Source organism: Alosa alosa, chromosome 5, assembly GCF_017589495.1.
Source record: "Alosa alosa isolate M-15738 ecotype Scorff River chromosome 5, AALO_Geno_1.1, whole genome shotgun sequence".
In the NCBI taxonomy this organism is placed as follows: domain Eukaryota; kingdom Metazoa; phylum Chordata; class Actinopteri; order Clupeiformes; family Clupeidae; genus Alosa; species Alosa alosa.
In genome coordinates, this window is record NC_063193.1 from 7,819,887 (window position 1) to 7,835,331 (window position 15,445).

Genomic DNA, 15,445 nt, shown 5'->3' on the forward strand with positions numbered 1-15,445 from the left:
TCAGCATATGCTGTTTGCTATTGAATTAAAGAACACTGGCTTAGCAGGAGAGATAACAGAGAAGTTAGAGTTAATTCCCAATCTGATGTGGCCAGAACTAATTATTGCATCACAATTTTCATCAAATGATACTACAGGACAACATAACCTCTTTAATAGTCATTCAACAACAACTACAATTCTAAAAGGACATGACTGTAGGTTGGATGGTGTCATCACATGTTTTGATTTTGTGTTGATGCTCTAATTAGCACTCTAGCATTCAAGCTGTTTACTGTCAATTGTAATGTGCATGTGTAATGTACATAAGCACTATAAGTCCTATGTCAATCACTAATTTGAAGCTAATTTCAGAACTATATTTGTATAATTAATATATAAATTATATACAGCCAAAGATGTTCTCTCACCTTTCTGTTCAGCTCCTACATCTGGGTACAGTTCAGTAGCACACCAAAAGCATAGCGTTGGAATAAAGTGAAAAACATTCCTATGTGCATCTGTCCGACATATAAATCATGGCAAGAAATGCATGTGCGAATGTTATTGCAATCAATATTCTGATCAATGCTATTGTGGGATTACTACACGAGTGGGAAATCTCATCCACAGCATATATCATAATAAACTGGCAGATTGACATTTTGTGGAATTAGTTGAGATATACTGTATATGTCTGGGGATCCATAGGAGAGCTCCTCCTGTAGAGGAGAGGCCATCTCCTCGTGAAGACATGAGATAAAAGAGCAGACAGAGTGCAGGGGAGGCCATCAATATTCAGTGCACTCTTGCTTTTGACTTTCCTCTTCACAGCGTCTCTTTCAGGACCTTCTCTTGTGTAACACACACCATCTCATCCTGCTGTCTTTCTCCTGTAGCTTCCCAGGGTCTATTTCATCCCATCTTTTGTTTGTGTTGTGTGTGTGTGTGTGTGGGGGGATGATTGAGAACATTCAGTTGTTATTTTATGAGACAATGCAAATCTGCTGTTTTGAATGTGCACACTTTGTGCCAGAGATGGAGGACGACAATTACTAAAAAAAAAACGGGTGGCCGAGACGCTTCTCTTTTTTCCCCCCACAGAAATGGCACAGCTATAAAATATGGATGGCCACCGCCAACAAGAAGGCATTTGTGAGCAGCTGCAGCGAACTTGTGTTTCACTGTGAGGGGGCGCGCGCTTTGCCAAAATAGACCGTCTCTATTTCCCAGGATGATGTGGGAGGCCGGGCACCAGTTCACAGAAGCTGTTTGTGTTTACATTTGATATGCGGTTTCTTAGCCCCTCCACAAAGCGCTCCCATCGTCATGCCTCTCCATCCTATTTGCAGACCCCTTTGCCTGCTCCTCACACAAAAGCCAAGGCTCCCCCAGGTCTTAGGGCCCATTCGCTGCGATTAAACCCTGACCTAATACTCACAGTTCTGTCTGGCTATCCTCACAGCAGTTCTGAGTGCACACCATAACTATGCCTACAAAGAGCTAAGGCTAACTCAACCAGACTAGCGGTCCATAAATGAAGGTGAAGACATAGTCTAAAAGATGACATAGAATGGATGAACAGAGTATTTCACCTTTTTCTCTGATGCTAACATAGAAGGTGTCCAACTTTGGTCTGTCAAGAACGTGTTCAGATGCTATTTTACAAGCCCATTTACGCTGGGGAATAAAATGGCCCATTTTAGCAGATATCTAGCGCCTCCTCATGGCACCCATATGAATAGTTTACTGAGCTTCACTTTGATTGGCTGCCTTGCAGCCAAAGATCGTTCACAATAGGCTCCAGCAACTTCTTCCTGAATCTCCAACAACGTGACGTGTGGAGCTGGGCGGTAATCAGAGGAATGATTTGCATTACATACAGTAATTTCCTGTGTATTAGCTGCATTGTGTATAAACCACATGACAGTGTTTTATGCAAGTTAAAAGAAACAAAACCATACTAGTACCATATTAACTGCCCCCGTGTACTGTATTTTGCAAAATCAATGTATAAGCCGCGGCTAATAGTTGGGAAATTACGGTACTGTATTTGTGTCACAGGCCCTCATGTGCCACTTTTTAGTGGACATTTCAAAGATTCACACATGATGGAGGAAACAACCGTGTTTCCAGTATACGGTTGCTTTGTGGCCATGCAACAAACGTTCCTTATTCAACAAAACCTAAGTCAAAACAATTTTCCATTCTATGTCACCTTTAACACGTATACCGTACCTAATCTTCCCCTAGTTTTCTGTCCTTAACCCGTTTACTGCCCCTGACCCCCATCTATACTTCTTCATTCCGTGATGTTCACTCTTTGCGAGTCTGGTATTTTTAGACTGTTTTATTCACTCTGAATTTTAATTTTGCCTGGCATCCTTGAAATTACAGGGAGATAAAAGAGATCCAGAGCTATGTTAATATCTCTTTGAAGATGGAGTCAAATTGGCCATAGAATCCCTGGCTTTCTTTTTTTGCCTCCTGTGTTGAATACACTATGAGGTGAGAATGCAGCGTCAGCTCACCGTTGGGCAGAAGTGAGAACAGTCCACATCTCCATCTTGTTTTCCTCAGCAGATTAGTTTCTGAATTCCCATTACCAGACATCAATCTAATCTCAACACAGCTCGACCTACCCAATCCCACTAAATGGAGTTTTTAATAAGGGGGAGAGGTGCCACACCAACCCAATAACCACCAATGAAAAAAAAACACATATTTCCTTTTCTTTTGCCCTATATTTCACTCTTTTTCCAACATCCCTTGTATTTATGATGGAGCAGGGACTCGGACATAGCACTGCAAAATAAGGTTATTGGACATGGACTCAGGACTCTGAGGCTAAATTGCAGTGTTCTTCCCTCCCAACTGCCTCTTGTCTCTTTTGATCAGAAAACTATTTCAGAGTTCTTCAGTTGATGACATGGCCCAGTAAACTGGGGTGTTTTCTTTCCTTCTACTTGTTCCTTTGATGCACACAGGGTTATATCTGCCCAAATGAGAGGCTTCTCAAAAATAGGGGTGGGACAAAATATATCCCATGATTTCTTTATGCAACAAGCTATTGATGTGCTGCCACCAAATGTTGATATTTTCACAAAAATATTATATTGTACATTTTGTAAATGGACTCATTTGCCAATTTACCTTACCAGAGTCATTACTTAAAAGGGACACCAGGCAACGTTTTCGTGTTAATTAATCATCTTCGTAAGTCGGTATATGATTAAATGACTCATTACGGGGCGAATGAAGGCTCTCTCGCCCGCCCCTACTGCCTGTAGGAAGAATATCCCACTTGCAAGTTTGATGTATCCTACCCGCCGACCGAAGCAGGATCAGTTTACAGCACAGAGGCAGGCTAACGAAACGCTAGAGATTGTCACAAACGTGTGTATAATGGCAGAGCCGGCGAAGAAGCAGCGAAAACCCTTGACGGAAGACGCAAAGAAAAGGAAAAGAGCTTCAGACCGAGCGAGGGGGAGTTTCGTAGAGAAAAAGCATCAGGCTTGCCTGGTGTCCCTTTAATGAATAAACATAAGCATGCTCATTGGGATGTGTTTAGAAACACTGAAATATGCATTTAAAAAGACATCTATTTGTTATTCCTTTAGAGGCATATTTTTTGACCATTTGAAGAAATAAAAAAAAGATTTTTAAGACGCTCTCAGCTAAAACTCACTGATACCCTGACCGTAGATTCATGTTTTGCAGTGAGTATAGCAGAACCACTGAATCGTGATACTATCATTATTGTGGGCAAAGTTTCATGACAATATCGATTCGTCAGTTCCCACCCTGTGATTCCAACCTCTACTCAATAACCAAAGAGGCCAAGGTGTGCCTTACTGAAAGAGCAAGAATTACTCTCATATTCTATGTAAGTGGGAGGAGGATTTTTTTGCCAATACATCTACCCCCTAGAAGCTTGAAAATAACAGTGTTTTAACTACCCGGTATTTTTGTATGATGAATATTCAACTGTCAAGCCCTTTGATCAGCAATGCTGACAACCAATTCTCCCCCACCTCTCGGCCCCACTCTTCACACTCTCCAGTGTAGTGTATTCATTTTGCAGTATCTGATTGCCTCTCAGATCACCAAACCCGATTATTATGGTAATCTCCACCATCCGGGCTGATAAGGAATCAGACAGAGACATTCCAACCTGGCATGTGATATGTATGTGATCTCGTGTTCTCTGCATCTCTGAAACACTTCAAACTAACATGCAGCAATGCAGGATTTGAAACAGTTTAATATCAAGCAACTACATGAAAAAAAGACTTCCTCCATTTTGTCTCTTTACTTCACTTCCTGCTACATCTCTGATAGAGACGGAGTACAGCACAGAGGCTTTGCTGAACCTCCCTTCTCCCAATGGAACAGTCTCTGGTGCTACAGCAGAAATAGTCAGCCCCTAAACTCCAACAGCCTGACACTATCAGTGCATGGCGCAGCACCTCAATCTGCCTCTCCCATCCGTCTGAAGAGCCGTTAAATGTACCGTGCCGTGGATTAAATAGTGAGTTAATTACTCTCCTCTTGACCTGCGAGTAAAATGAGCCACAGAGTCTCAGTTATCTGCGTAAAGCGCATTAGCTCAAGGTTTCTGTAATTGCTTTAATTAGTCATAAACCATGCCAATCCACTGTTAATTGACCACTGTTCTGATACAATGTAATCAGCAGAGCTTGTGAAATGTGCCAAGCACTCCCTGCAAATGTAGATGAATAACATGTGGAAACAAAAGGTGTCAGATAAGAGAGACAGAGCCTCCATGCCAATGGCAAAAGCAGGATGTTGTCAATGCATCATCTACAAAGGGCACTATAATAAGCACTGAGAACTAGGGGGGTTTTGATATTTCATATTTCAAGTCTCCCTTTCTTGAATTGGTAGCTTTGAATTCAGACTCTTTCCTGATTGTAGCTGCGAGCAGCGTGATACTCTTGAGACCTGCGATTGCATGATGTTGCTGCATTGTTCCACCTTTTTAAATATCTCTCATCACTCCATTAGGCAATCGTACATGCTTATCCTAAGAGTTGAGGTCTGTCTACCCCTCTGTCTTTCCATCTCTCTAGCTGTCTTGGTAACTGACCCAGCTGAAGCTAAACCACCGCTTTACTTTCTAGTTCGCTCAAAGATGCGTGAGCCGGCAGCAGGGCACTGAAGGAGTCTTAAATGGAAAGCGGATGATGACTAAGAGCATCTCTCCCCCATGCCGTGGTGGGTGTTCCCTTTGCATATGTATTCCTCCTCCTCCTCCTCTCTCCCTCAGAAATTGCTTAAGATGCCGTGCCATCATGGCTTTGTTATTTACAGCGCCCTTTGAAAATGTCTTCTGCATCTTATGCACTCTAAACCTATTTGTGAGTCAGAGAGTAGATGGGTGGGTGACAGATGACTACATGTGAGCATGTGTCTGTGTGTGTGTGTGTGTGTGTGTGTGTGTGTGTGGAGAGGAATAAACACAGAGGTCAGAGAGGAAGACTTCCTGTGACTTTCCACTCTGTTTATCTCAGCTTATTCCCATAACGCTTTCTTCAAAGCGTGGTGCGATATCGCACAGCAGCTTGGTACGAAACTCGGCTTGCTCACACCTTCAGAGGAGGTGTATGGGTGGCAAAGCACATGTCCTGAAAACTCCTCATAGAGCAAACAGAATCAAAGAGTCGTGGCCATACTCTTATTATGTCTTAGTTTATAAGATGGAGATGGAGAGAGACATGTCTGAGGGTTTGAGATCATTTCTTTTCATTTTGTTTATCATTTCTAGCCTGAAATTTGGAAGGATGGGATGGAACACAAACTATGAGTCTGGCTATGGACACTAGAGGGTTCAACATAAGCAGTGGCCTGCTGGCCCAGGGCAACGAAAAGGGCACATTGAGCAAAGTAAAGCAGGAGCTCATTACAATGTAAGAAATTAACCGTTTTGTGTAAAAGTGACTCTTCTGCACCAGTAAATATATACAAGGGGCCAGCTCAAATCTCATGCATTGGCCTATAAGGGGCCAGTGACAGTGGGTCAATAGATACGTTCACACCGCAAGTCTTAATGCTCAATTCAGATTTTTTGCTCAGATTTTTTGTTTGGTTGTTTACATTACCTTTTAAAATGTGGCCAATATTAGATTCCAGTGTGAACTGTTTGCGGTTCCGAACTGACTAAAAGAACAATAACAATGACATCAGCTAACTCCCGCCGGCGCATAATTGTGACAAATATCGACGTAGATTGACATAAAAGTCACATCAAATCTGCCTTGGAATTTCACACTGCGGCCGCATTGAAAAAAATCAGACCTGCGTCTGATTCAGGACCTGGACATGGAAGTGGTCTAAATCAAATTTGAAAAAATCAGATCTGGGCAAAATTTGAGTGTTCACAAGAAGTCTGACCTGGTCACTTGACCCCAAAAAAAAAATCAGATTTGGGCCACTTTTGCCTGCAGCCTGAACGTGGCCATAATAAACCTTTTAAATTGGTTCTGTTCACACAAAACAGTCCAGCCGGTTATGATGAGCGCAGCATAAAGTAAAGCATGCATCATTCTGAAGTACGCAAGCGAGCCACCATGCCTCATCTCAGTGTTTTCATAAGAGGGTCATGCGCCTCTGTCTGGGTCACTTCTTCTGACGAGAACGCTACAAAAATGGCACCCTCTTTTGCACCACCCCTTGGTTGGTAGGTAGGTCGGTGCCCGTCTGGTACAAGTGGGTTCAGCCACGTTGGGAAAATCCATATTGTTGCAATAATGCCAGATCCACAGAGAGGGATCCATATTCTACCACCCCCAACCCCCTGCTCATCTCTCCCACCCCTCTGTGCCGGGGAGATTACTGATATCATTATAATAGACGTTCTGGCAGGGTGGCGGCAGTCACATTTAATTTGGCATGTCCCGATATCTATACAAGATAATCAGGCCCCACGCCACAGGCCGCCCGCTCGCCGCTGATCGCAGCACGTACCTCAGGGACTCCAGGCAGTCGCGGATGGAGAACACTCTTGTCAGACGTGCATTGTGATAAGCAGCCGCCCAAAAGAATTCCCTGCATCCGCCTCACAATTCATTGGGCGCTGAGGTCCAGTGCCTGTGAATGTGACAATTATCCTGAGACAACTTTTCGACTTGCCAAAAGAAGTTTTGTAACATAGTTTTCATTTGTTGTTCATTGTTCTTTGAAGTGTGTATGACTGTGTGTGTGTGTGTGTGTGTGTGTGTGTGTGTGTGTGTGTGTGTGTGTGTGTATGTGTGTGTGTGTGTGTGTGTGGGGGGCATCCCAAGCGTAAAATGTATATTTTACCAATTTAGCTGAGGCTACATTCAAGCCATTACACCCACTTGGAATGGTTTAGTGTGTCAGACTTCACACCCTAATTGTTTAAAGTGACTCTGCTAAGCTTGATCCAATCACTCTGCTCTACATCTTGAGAGACAGAGTGCGGGTTTGTTTGAGAAAAAGGCTATATAGCAATTGACTGAGAAATTACTTCACATGAAATTCTTACTTGGTTGCTTCTCTAGAAGTGCTAAATCCATTGCTCTGTGGAGTGAATCAATCGACTCGCTGTTTGATTTTTCTGGCTTCACTCTTTATTAGAATTGATGTTGTTGAAAGACCAAGAAACTAGCAATTCATAGCAATAAATCTGCATGAAGTTAGCAGTGTCATTTCTATGCTACGCAAATCTCACGCTAGGTACAGGGAATCGGCTCCTGCTTGTTTGAATTCAGTCAACATATCAGCAGAAACAGTAATTGCTGTAATTGTACAGCAGTGGAAGTGCCTACATGTTTGCCTTCATCACAATGGTGCTGAGCAACCCTGCCGAGCAGCATACTGATTGCATCAGCACAACAGAGAGACGATACAATAAACTCAATGTTGACAAACATGTGTGACATGCCTGCTTATACTGAGCTTAACCTGACATTTTTATAGAAAAATGTCAGGTTAAGCTCTTGTTGGCCTAAAGGAAACTACTGCATCTCTGCCTGTAGTAAGGATCCATCTTTTGAATTGACAGCACAGCCATGGGTTTATTACTCTGTGTACTGTGTGTCTTAGATATCCTTGTGTATTACACAACAGTCCTCTGACAAAGCTAAGCAGCACAGTAAACTGACTCAGCAACTACAGTATTTGTTTTGCTTGAATAATCTATTACACATTTTAAGCAAGTTTTACACCAGATGGCTTTTGATCTCCCACAATTAGAGTAAAAGGATGGGAAATCACAGCAAGGAAAACAATAACTACCGCTTTCTCACCAATGCAGCTGCATTTTGCAAACATTTGCAATGCTTTGTGATATCACCCATTTTCTATTTGCTCAGGTCTTCAGATGTTCTCCAGATAGAACATTCATCATTTGATAACTGACCTCCAATAACCTCGGTTCACCTCATACAGAACAAAACAAGAACAGGAACACGTACAGTATTTCTCTCAGCCTGATACCTATGTTTGTTGAATTTGTGAGATTCAATCAACGATTATTGAACATTAACAGCTTCATTGTGGTTTGTTTCTCAATGGACTGGAAACCAAAATCCAGCACAGAAGTTTCTGCCAGAAAATTTGACTGTGAAATCAACAGTGCGGGCGATAAAGAGAGAGAAGAACCCCTGACTTATGAGCATGACAAAGGCTCCAGTCATCCACCTAATTTAAGAGCGGCTTCTCCTCTGTCTAATTAACAATTTACTAGGCCATCAGTCAGCCTTTCCATTGTGCTATAATCAGCGCAGCAATTGCAGCCGTTCTTTTGCCCCCTTCCCACGTGTGCTGCAGATTAAATGATAAAATTTTCATGGGAGACATGCATTGGAGCTGAATGGATGGATGGCAATGCCAAATCTTGCTAGCGCGTGGATGACAGAGAACACAAGCTTTTTCCCTCCCTTGCTTTAAACATCAATTAGCCTTCATGAGGACAAAATGGATGTAAGTGTACAAGAATGAGAGAGGTGGGCTCTGGCTGTTAGGTTGGAGATTTATAAGTGCTGTTTTTTATTTTTTTTTTTCAAGTGGGGAGTGGATGCGGTGACACTTGAGCTGCCCCATTAGTCGCGGATAGTCACTCCCCAGGGATCACTCAGGCCACTGACCGTGTCTTGTCTAGGGTGTGGGAGCCTTCCTGCGCCCCCCTCTCTGCCCACCACTAGAGTGTGCTTGAGCCTTGTGCCATGGCGGGACACTGCATCGCACCACCAATCAGGACAGCTGTAAACACACGCACGGTTATGATCCTCTTCGCGCCGGCACTGTGCTCTTTTAAAGGATTATGATACGGTTTATGGCGGAAGGGATTTTGGGCAGTATATAAATAAATCTCCTGATGTTGCATAACACAATTTCAGCCAAAGCTCCGGGGGATACGGCCTCTACCTTTGAAAAAAAAAAAAAAGTTGGGCCATCTTTATTTATTTTCCCATTCAGTTGAACCGTTGCACTGTTGGAATACTTGCATTATGTTCACCTTGAAAAATGTCCAACTGTCAAATGCTCTCTCGTAGAGGATTAAGTCATATTGGTGTGAATTCCATATTCTTCCTTTATTGTGTTAGATTTTAATTTCTTTCATAGATGCCAATGCAATTTCAGACCATTAACATTTTATATCCTCATGGCTACAGACTTGTCTCTCTTTGGCTAGGCCATGAATAGAAGAGCCATGATCCAGAGAAAGCACTTGGCATGTTTCTTTCATTTCAACCACAAAGGATGAAGATTAATTTGGTGTACTTGCAGTGTGGGATATTCATACCCGACTGTTTTGTCATGAATACCTGTCAGATCAATTTGTTTTGCGCCAGCATGAGAATACGACATTCAGAACCTATCTTCCATCACATAATGAAATGAGTCTTTGATGCTGACAAGGAAACCTCAAGTAGCCAAATTGCTGTTCCATTACACACTATTTTATTCTATTCTAATGGGCAAAACAACTCAATTTTGTCTCCCATCTTATTTTATGTTTATGGTGTGTGAAATTGCATTGGAAATTCTAGACTTCACTAACCATGCTTAGAAGATTACCCAGAAATCAATAATGACAAGTGCCCACCACGTTCTCAACTTATACTGCCAAGATTCACATTGCCTTTATGGACATACCAATGCATACTTCCTGGTCATATTCTTATGGTCACAAAGTATTTTGAATAACGTACCATCCCAAATGCAAATAATAATCACCCTTACAGCAACATAAAACATGCAGGCACACAAGCTCCCTAAAGGCCAGAATTGATATTATAATTGGGATCAATCAACGTTAATTGCATACAGATGCTTGCAACATCTTGACAAACATTCATTTTCTGTCAACAGTCTCAGGAACACCCCTATGAGATGGTGCAGTATATTTGGCAGTGGCACTAATCTCTCAATAAAGACAGAACTACTTCTAACATCCAGACAGCCATCACAGACCATAAACAGTTAAATTTGAACGATTTGGTGTTAACATTCCATTGTAACAGTAATTGCATTGTTACATTAGCCAAACCCACGTCCAGCTCCACCGTTTGTTCACAGAGAGCTACCTCCTCAGACTGTTTGCGAGTGTTTGCAAACGTTCGCCAAAAACTCAAGGCAAACAGAAACCAAGGGGGTATTCCAAGTATGTGGTTAAGTGACAAACCTGGTTAACTCAGAGTAAGCGGTAAACCTCCTAATAGAAGAGCTGCATGGCTTCATTCTCCTAACAAAACAATGGCATAGGGCTCTTGTTGTTAAGTTTATCACTTATTTTGAGTTAACTTACCCAGGTTTGTCACTAAACTACATCCTTGGCTGTTTACAAATGTTGGCCTATCTTGAATGTGAATTTGAACCCACCTCAGGTGTGCATATTTAGGTGTTTCCGGACGTAGTGCAAACAGTACCTTGGTGAAAAAAATGATAACAGCAAGAGTGAGAAGACATCACACTCCCCCTTTAACCCAGCTGACTACATCCAGTTCAGACTATCTGCTTTATGTATGCACAGTTAAGAATTGAGCAAGGTGTCAGCTTAGACAGGTAAACACATGTTGTATGGGAGAAGGTGTTCACTGCAACACATTTCAGGAGGTTTATCAAGCCCCTCGAGGGGAAAGGGCTCTGCCGCAGCAACACTGGCCTCCTGCCAATCAGGGCTCCAGCGGAGGCCTGACCTCTTATCAAAGAGCAGCCTCAATTAGAGTGTCCACAGAGAGTACATGCAGCACTACACCCACACTCCACCCTGCCCCACCGCACCCAAACCCATCCTTCCTCTATTGATTCCTCTGGGAGACTTCATGGAACCGGCTGAGAACTCCTCCTCCCCACCTTTCTCATACTCGTTTGCTGACTCTTTGTCTAATCATCTTTTTGGCTGTAGTGGAAATATACTGCGTGTGTGTGTGTGTGTGTATGATGGTGTGTGTGCGTGTGTGCGCGCGTGTGTGTGTGTATTTATAGAAGGCTGTGTTAGATTGGGACCCGTGACCATTTTTGTGAGACTGCAGACTCCCACCTGGCGCAAGTGAAAAACATCTTTCCCATCTGCTCCCCTCAGCCGGACAGATTGCACTATTCACAACAGAATGCGAACCAAGCACTGACCTGTGTCGCCTGGGTGAATATAAAAAAAAGCCCCAATGGATTCTACGAGCACAGACGGCGTGTGTATGAGGATCTGCATGCTCTCACCTTTATGACGGGCTTAAATGAGCTCAGCTGCTTTTCAGTGAGTTGGCGGTTGGGGCGTTTCACCTTTGCCAACGTCCTTCATTTTCCCAGTGAAAAGGCTAGATATTTTATTGTGACAAATAGCATTTAGACTTTCTCTTACAGAAGGAGGGAGGAGGTCCTTAATTTGAGGTGGTGCTGCATTTGTTTATGACTCTCTGTTCTCTGTCTCTCTTCTCTCTGTCTCTCTCTCTCTCTCTCTCTGTCTCTCTCTGACTCTTTTGTTAGCTCACCGATGGAAGCAGGCAAAGATAAACACTCATTCATTTCCGATTCCCTTTCAGAGCAGCGTGGAGGGAGCCCAAACTCACAGCTCATTGTGAATTTATGGTGGTCTATGATGCCTGATCATTTTAATCTGAGTGGTATAGCAACTAAAAATCCTCTGGGAAGAGTGACAGGAGACACAAATGTTATGTTGTTTGTGGCCTTATGACATATACGTCCAGTCTGGTCTAACAAAAATTATATAGACATACAGTATACTGCTAATGCAACCCATAAAGGACAATGTATTTACAACAAAGATATCTATTTTTCACTAGATGTGTGTAATGCACACGCGCAGACACATGACTCTGTGTGCAGTGAATTGTTGATGCATAAATAGAAGAGTCAGATTATACTTGAACATTATGTAAGATACCCTTCTTAATGAAACAAGCCCTAGGTACTCTATAACGCTTATGGGGTTTGAGAGTGCAAGGGTAGAGTTGTAGTGCTCTTGAGGCTGTTGTCCATGCTCAGTTGTCATAATTCCAGTCATATGAAACACACTAACCATACCATCAGAACTATAAATACCACTTAATCAACACTTCCACCAGCCAATCCCAGTCATCTCTTCACAAGCCTACATGGCACATCAAATAACAACGTATAGGCGGCTTATTCCCTCTAAAATAGGTAAACATTTAATAATTCTGAGTCATTACTGCCTAGTTAAGAAGATACCGACACAACAGAAGTCATCTGACTTTTTGATGTCCAACTGGACGAAACACGACGAACAAACATTGCATTAGCCCGTCTAAACGAAGAAATAACAACTCTACCAATACTCAACACCAGACTAGAACTGCATAGCCTGTAAACTTACAAAACCATATGCAATAGGCTATAAAAGCTTTACACGACACCAACGTATATGCATGAGTTTTCCTTGTACATTTATTAGAGACTGGTTAGGTATTTCTAATAAATTAAAGGGGTGCGTTAGGTAGCCTAGACAAAGGCTGTGCTACGATTATATCAGGAGAGACAAACAAACTCATCCTGATACATAAATAAATTATTAAATAAATTATGTGTTGTCAATGTACTCACCTTCAAGAACTGTGGTCATGATGGATCAATTAATCCAGTAAATTAATAATTCCAACAAAAGGTCCCCGTTGAGGGAGACAGTGTTTTTTTTCTCCAGGTTCTTGCAAATAATTAATTGCAAAATCCCAAGGACGGTTGAACACAAAGCAAAACCAACCCTTATATTTTAAAAAAACTTTACCCAAACGTGGTCTTCGGGGAGCGGGATGGAGAACTAAGTCTCCTCTTAAAGCCGCTTTCAGACATTGAGGGAAGTCTGGGAGAAAGAAACAAAACTGCAGGAAAATCCAAAGAGAAGGCAAGAGTCAGACAACGGGTACGTCCACTAGACAGGCGGGCGCTGAAATCACATCAACCCAAAAAAGTAACAGAAAAAGAAACGTCCTACAGATGAAAAGCAGACATTTGGAAAGAAATCCACCAAAACCGAGACATACTTCCAGCTTTCCCTGGTTTGGACAAAACGCAGCTGTATTCCGGTGTGCATGTACCCTGTGCTTGTGGAGAGTGAGTGGCTGGTTGCTGCGCACTGTACAGTAAGCTTTAGCATAGGCTAACAGAGGGAAAGGGCGGGAATGTGCAGCGAGGGGCTCTCGTGCATAGAGAGAGCGAGGAGAGAGAGAAGGCAAAGATGAATGTTTTATGGGTCTGGAGCAGGGAGTGAGCACCGATTAATGTTTGATGGAATTCTGGTGCTTTGGCGAATGGGGAGTCTATTGGGTTAATGTTTGCAAACGCACGCTTACCAGACAAAATGTATTTAAAAATGGGTAGACATAGGGGAAAAAAGAAATGACGCCCGATAAGTGCAAATAAGCGAGTGACTTTTAGTAGTCTGTAACAGAAGTCCATCAGGCCACATGTGTAGACTACCAACCCTTGTGAACAATTCTTTCAGATCTTGTCCGGATGCGCTGACCTTTTAAAAGACCAACCCACCTAAAAAAATTCTAAAGACAATCATATAATACAAGTGGACCTTAAGAAAAAGGAGACGTTTCCAACTGAAAACTACAGTGAAGCCTCAGCTTGGCAAATCGGCAGTCTGCCATGCATTATTTTGACATGGAAACCGTTTACAATTAGGTTGCTTTATTATACATGTGATAAATAAAGGTAGAAATAAAGGTTACTGAAAACATGCGCAAATCCCCATTTGAATTTTCTTGACCAAATTATCCAGTCTCTGGGCAATTGAATCAGCACAACAAACTTATTACTAGTGACAAAACGCCCCCCAGTGGTATCAATGCGACACCAGGAGTAGCTCGTGAAAAGGAAATGAAAATCTTTTAGTGTGGGCCTTTTGAATATAAATGCAATTAACTCTGCGTGCAGCCCCCGAACGATCCTCAAACAAGTCTTTTTTTAAACATGGTTCTTACGCAGAGACAGTAAAAAGGGGAACAGGCATACAGCCTATTACCAATTATGATTCACTGACTCGAAGTTCATTCTTCGAAGATGAATTGATTTAAAGACGGTGTATGGCACTCGATATGTTGCAATAACAAGTTTAAATAACATACCCTACAGTAAAGTATTTAGGGAAGTGGTTGCATAAATGGCCAAATACTCGAATAAATAACACAACCAAATCAGCACCATGGACAGTGCATCATTGACCACTCAATAGAATGTTGATGACTGTTCGACCAATTTCCCTTTCTACCTATCATGTGTTATCAACACACATTATATAGCTTATGAGACCAAAAGGTATCTTCACAATAACCAGTTCCACAGAGTATGAATGTGAATGTACCCCACCTTTTGATGTGTTACTGCATGTCCTTATGAATGGCGCAGGTATCTCCATATGGCAAAGCATGCTGGTAGATATAAATCTCTTTGTAATGAATATAATGAAAGACGTCAAGCTGTCAAATTTCAAAGCCAGTGACTCTGGCTGGATAATCCTCTCACTGGGAAGCAAAGGCCCTCACAAGCTGAAGATAAATGACTGCATCAGATGGAAGAGAATTTTGCCATTACTTTTCCAGGAATGAGTGCATAGATAAACTGACATAAACACAGCAGACATGTACTGGCATGTATTTAAATTAAGCAGGTCCCAAACTACTGGCAAAGACACTGGGGCGTGGCAATTCCAAGCAGATGCATGTCTTGGATAAGTGTATTTGTTCTATGTGCCCACATCTCTGGAATCACTGACGGTAACAGGGTCAACAGATTGAAAACGTTTGAGTGGAATATGGTCATGCCCTTTCTTGCCAAAGTATAATTCGCTCTCTGAGAGCTCTCTCTTCATTGGATACTTCAAAATGTTATTCATTTGTGGGATGCCCTCTTAGTAGACCATTAGGCAAGACAAGGGAAGTTTATTTGCAGTACAACTCATGCAGAGGCAATTCAATGTGATTTACATAAATAA

At 42.3% G+C, this 15,445-nt stretch overlaps 1 protein-coding gene across 2 annotated transcripts in view; it reads right to left on the bottom strand.

Annotated features, from left to right (window-relative positions):
- The window catches only part of rtn4r (reticulon 4 receptor), a 33,460-nt gene extending 19,875 nt beyond the window's left edge, over nt 1-13,585 (bottom strand). Inside the window, exon 1 of one of the 2 annotated variants that reach the window (XM_048242597.1) lies at nt 13,051-13,585. In XM_048242597.1, the coding sequence (XP_048098554.1) occupies nt 13,051-13,069 (19 nt within the window). In that variant the 5' untranslated portion in view covers nt 13,070-13,585. Of the gene's footprint in view, nt 1-11,685; nt 11,768-13,050 lie in introns of those variants that run through there. The other variant, XM_048242598.1, reaches the window with a different exon arrangement.
- Nucleotides 13,586-15,445: the final 1,860 nt, after the last annotated feature.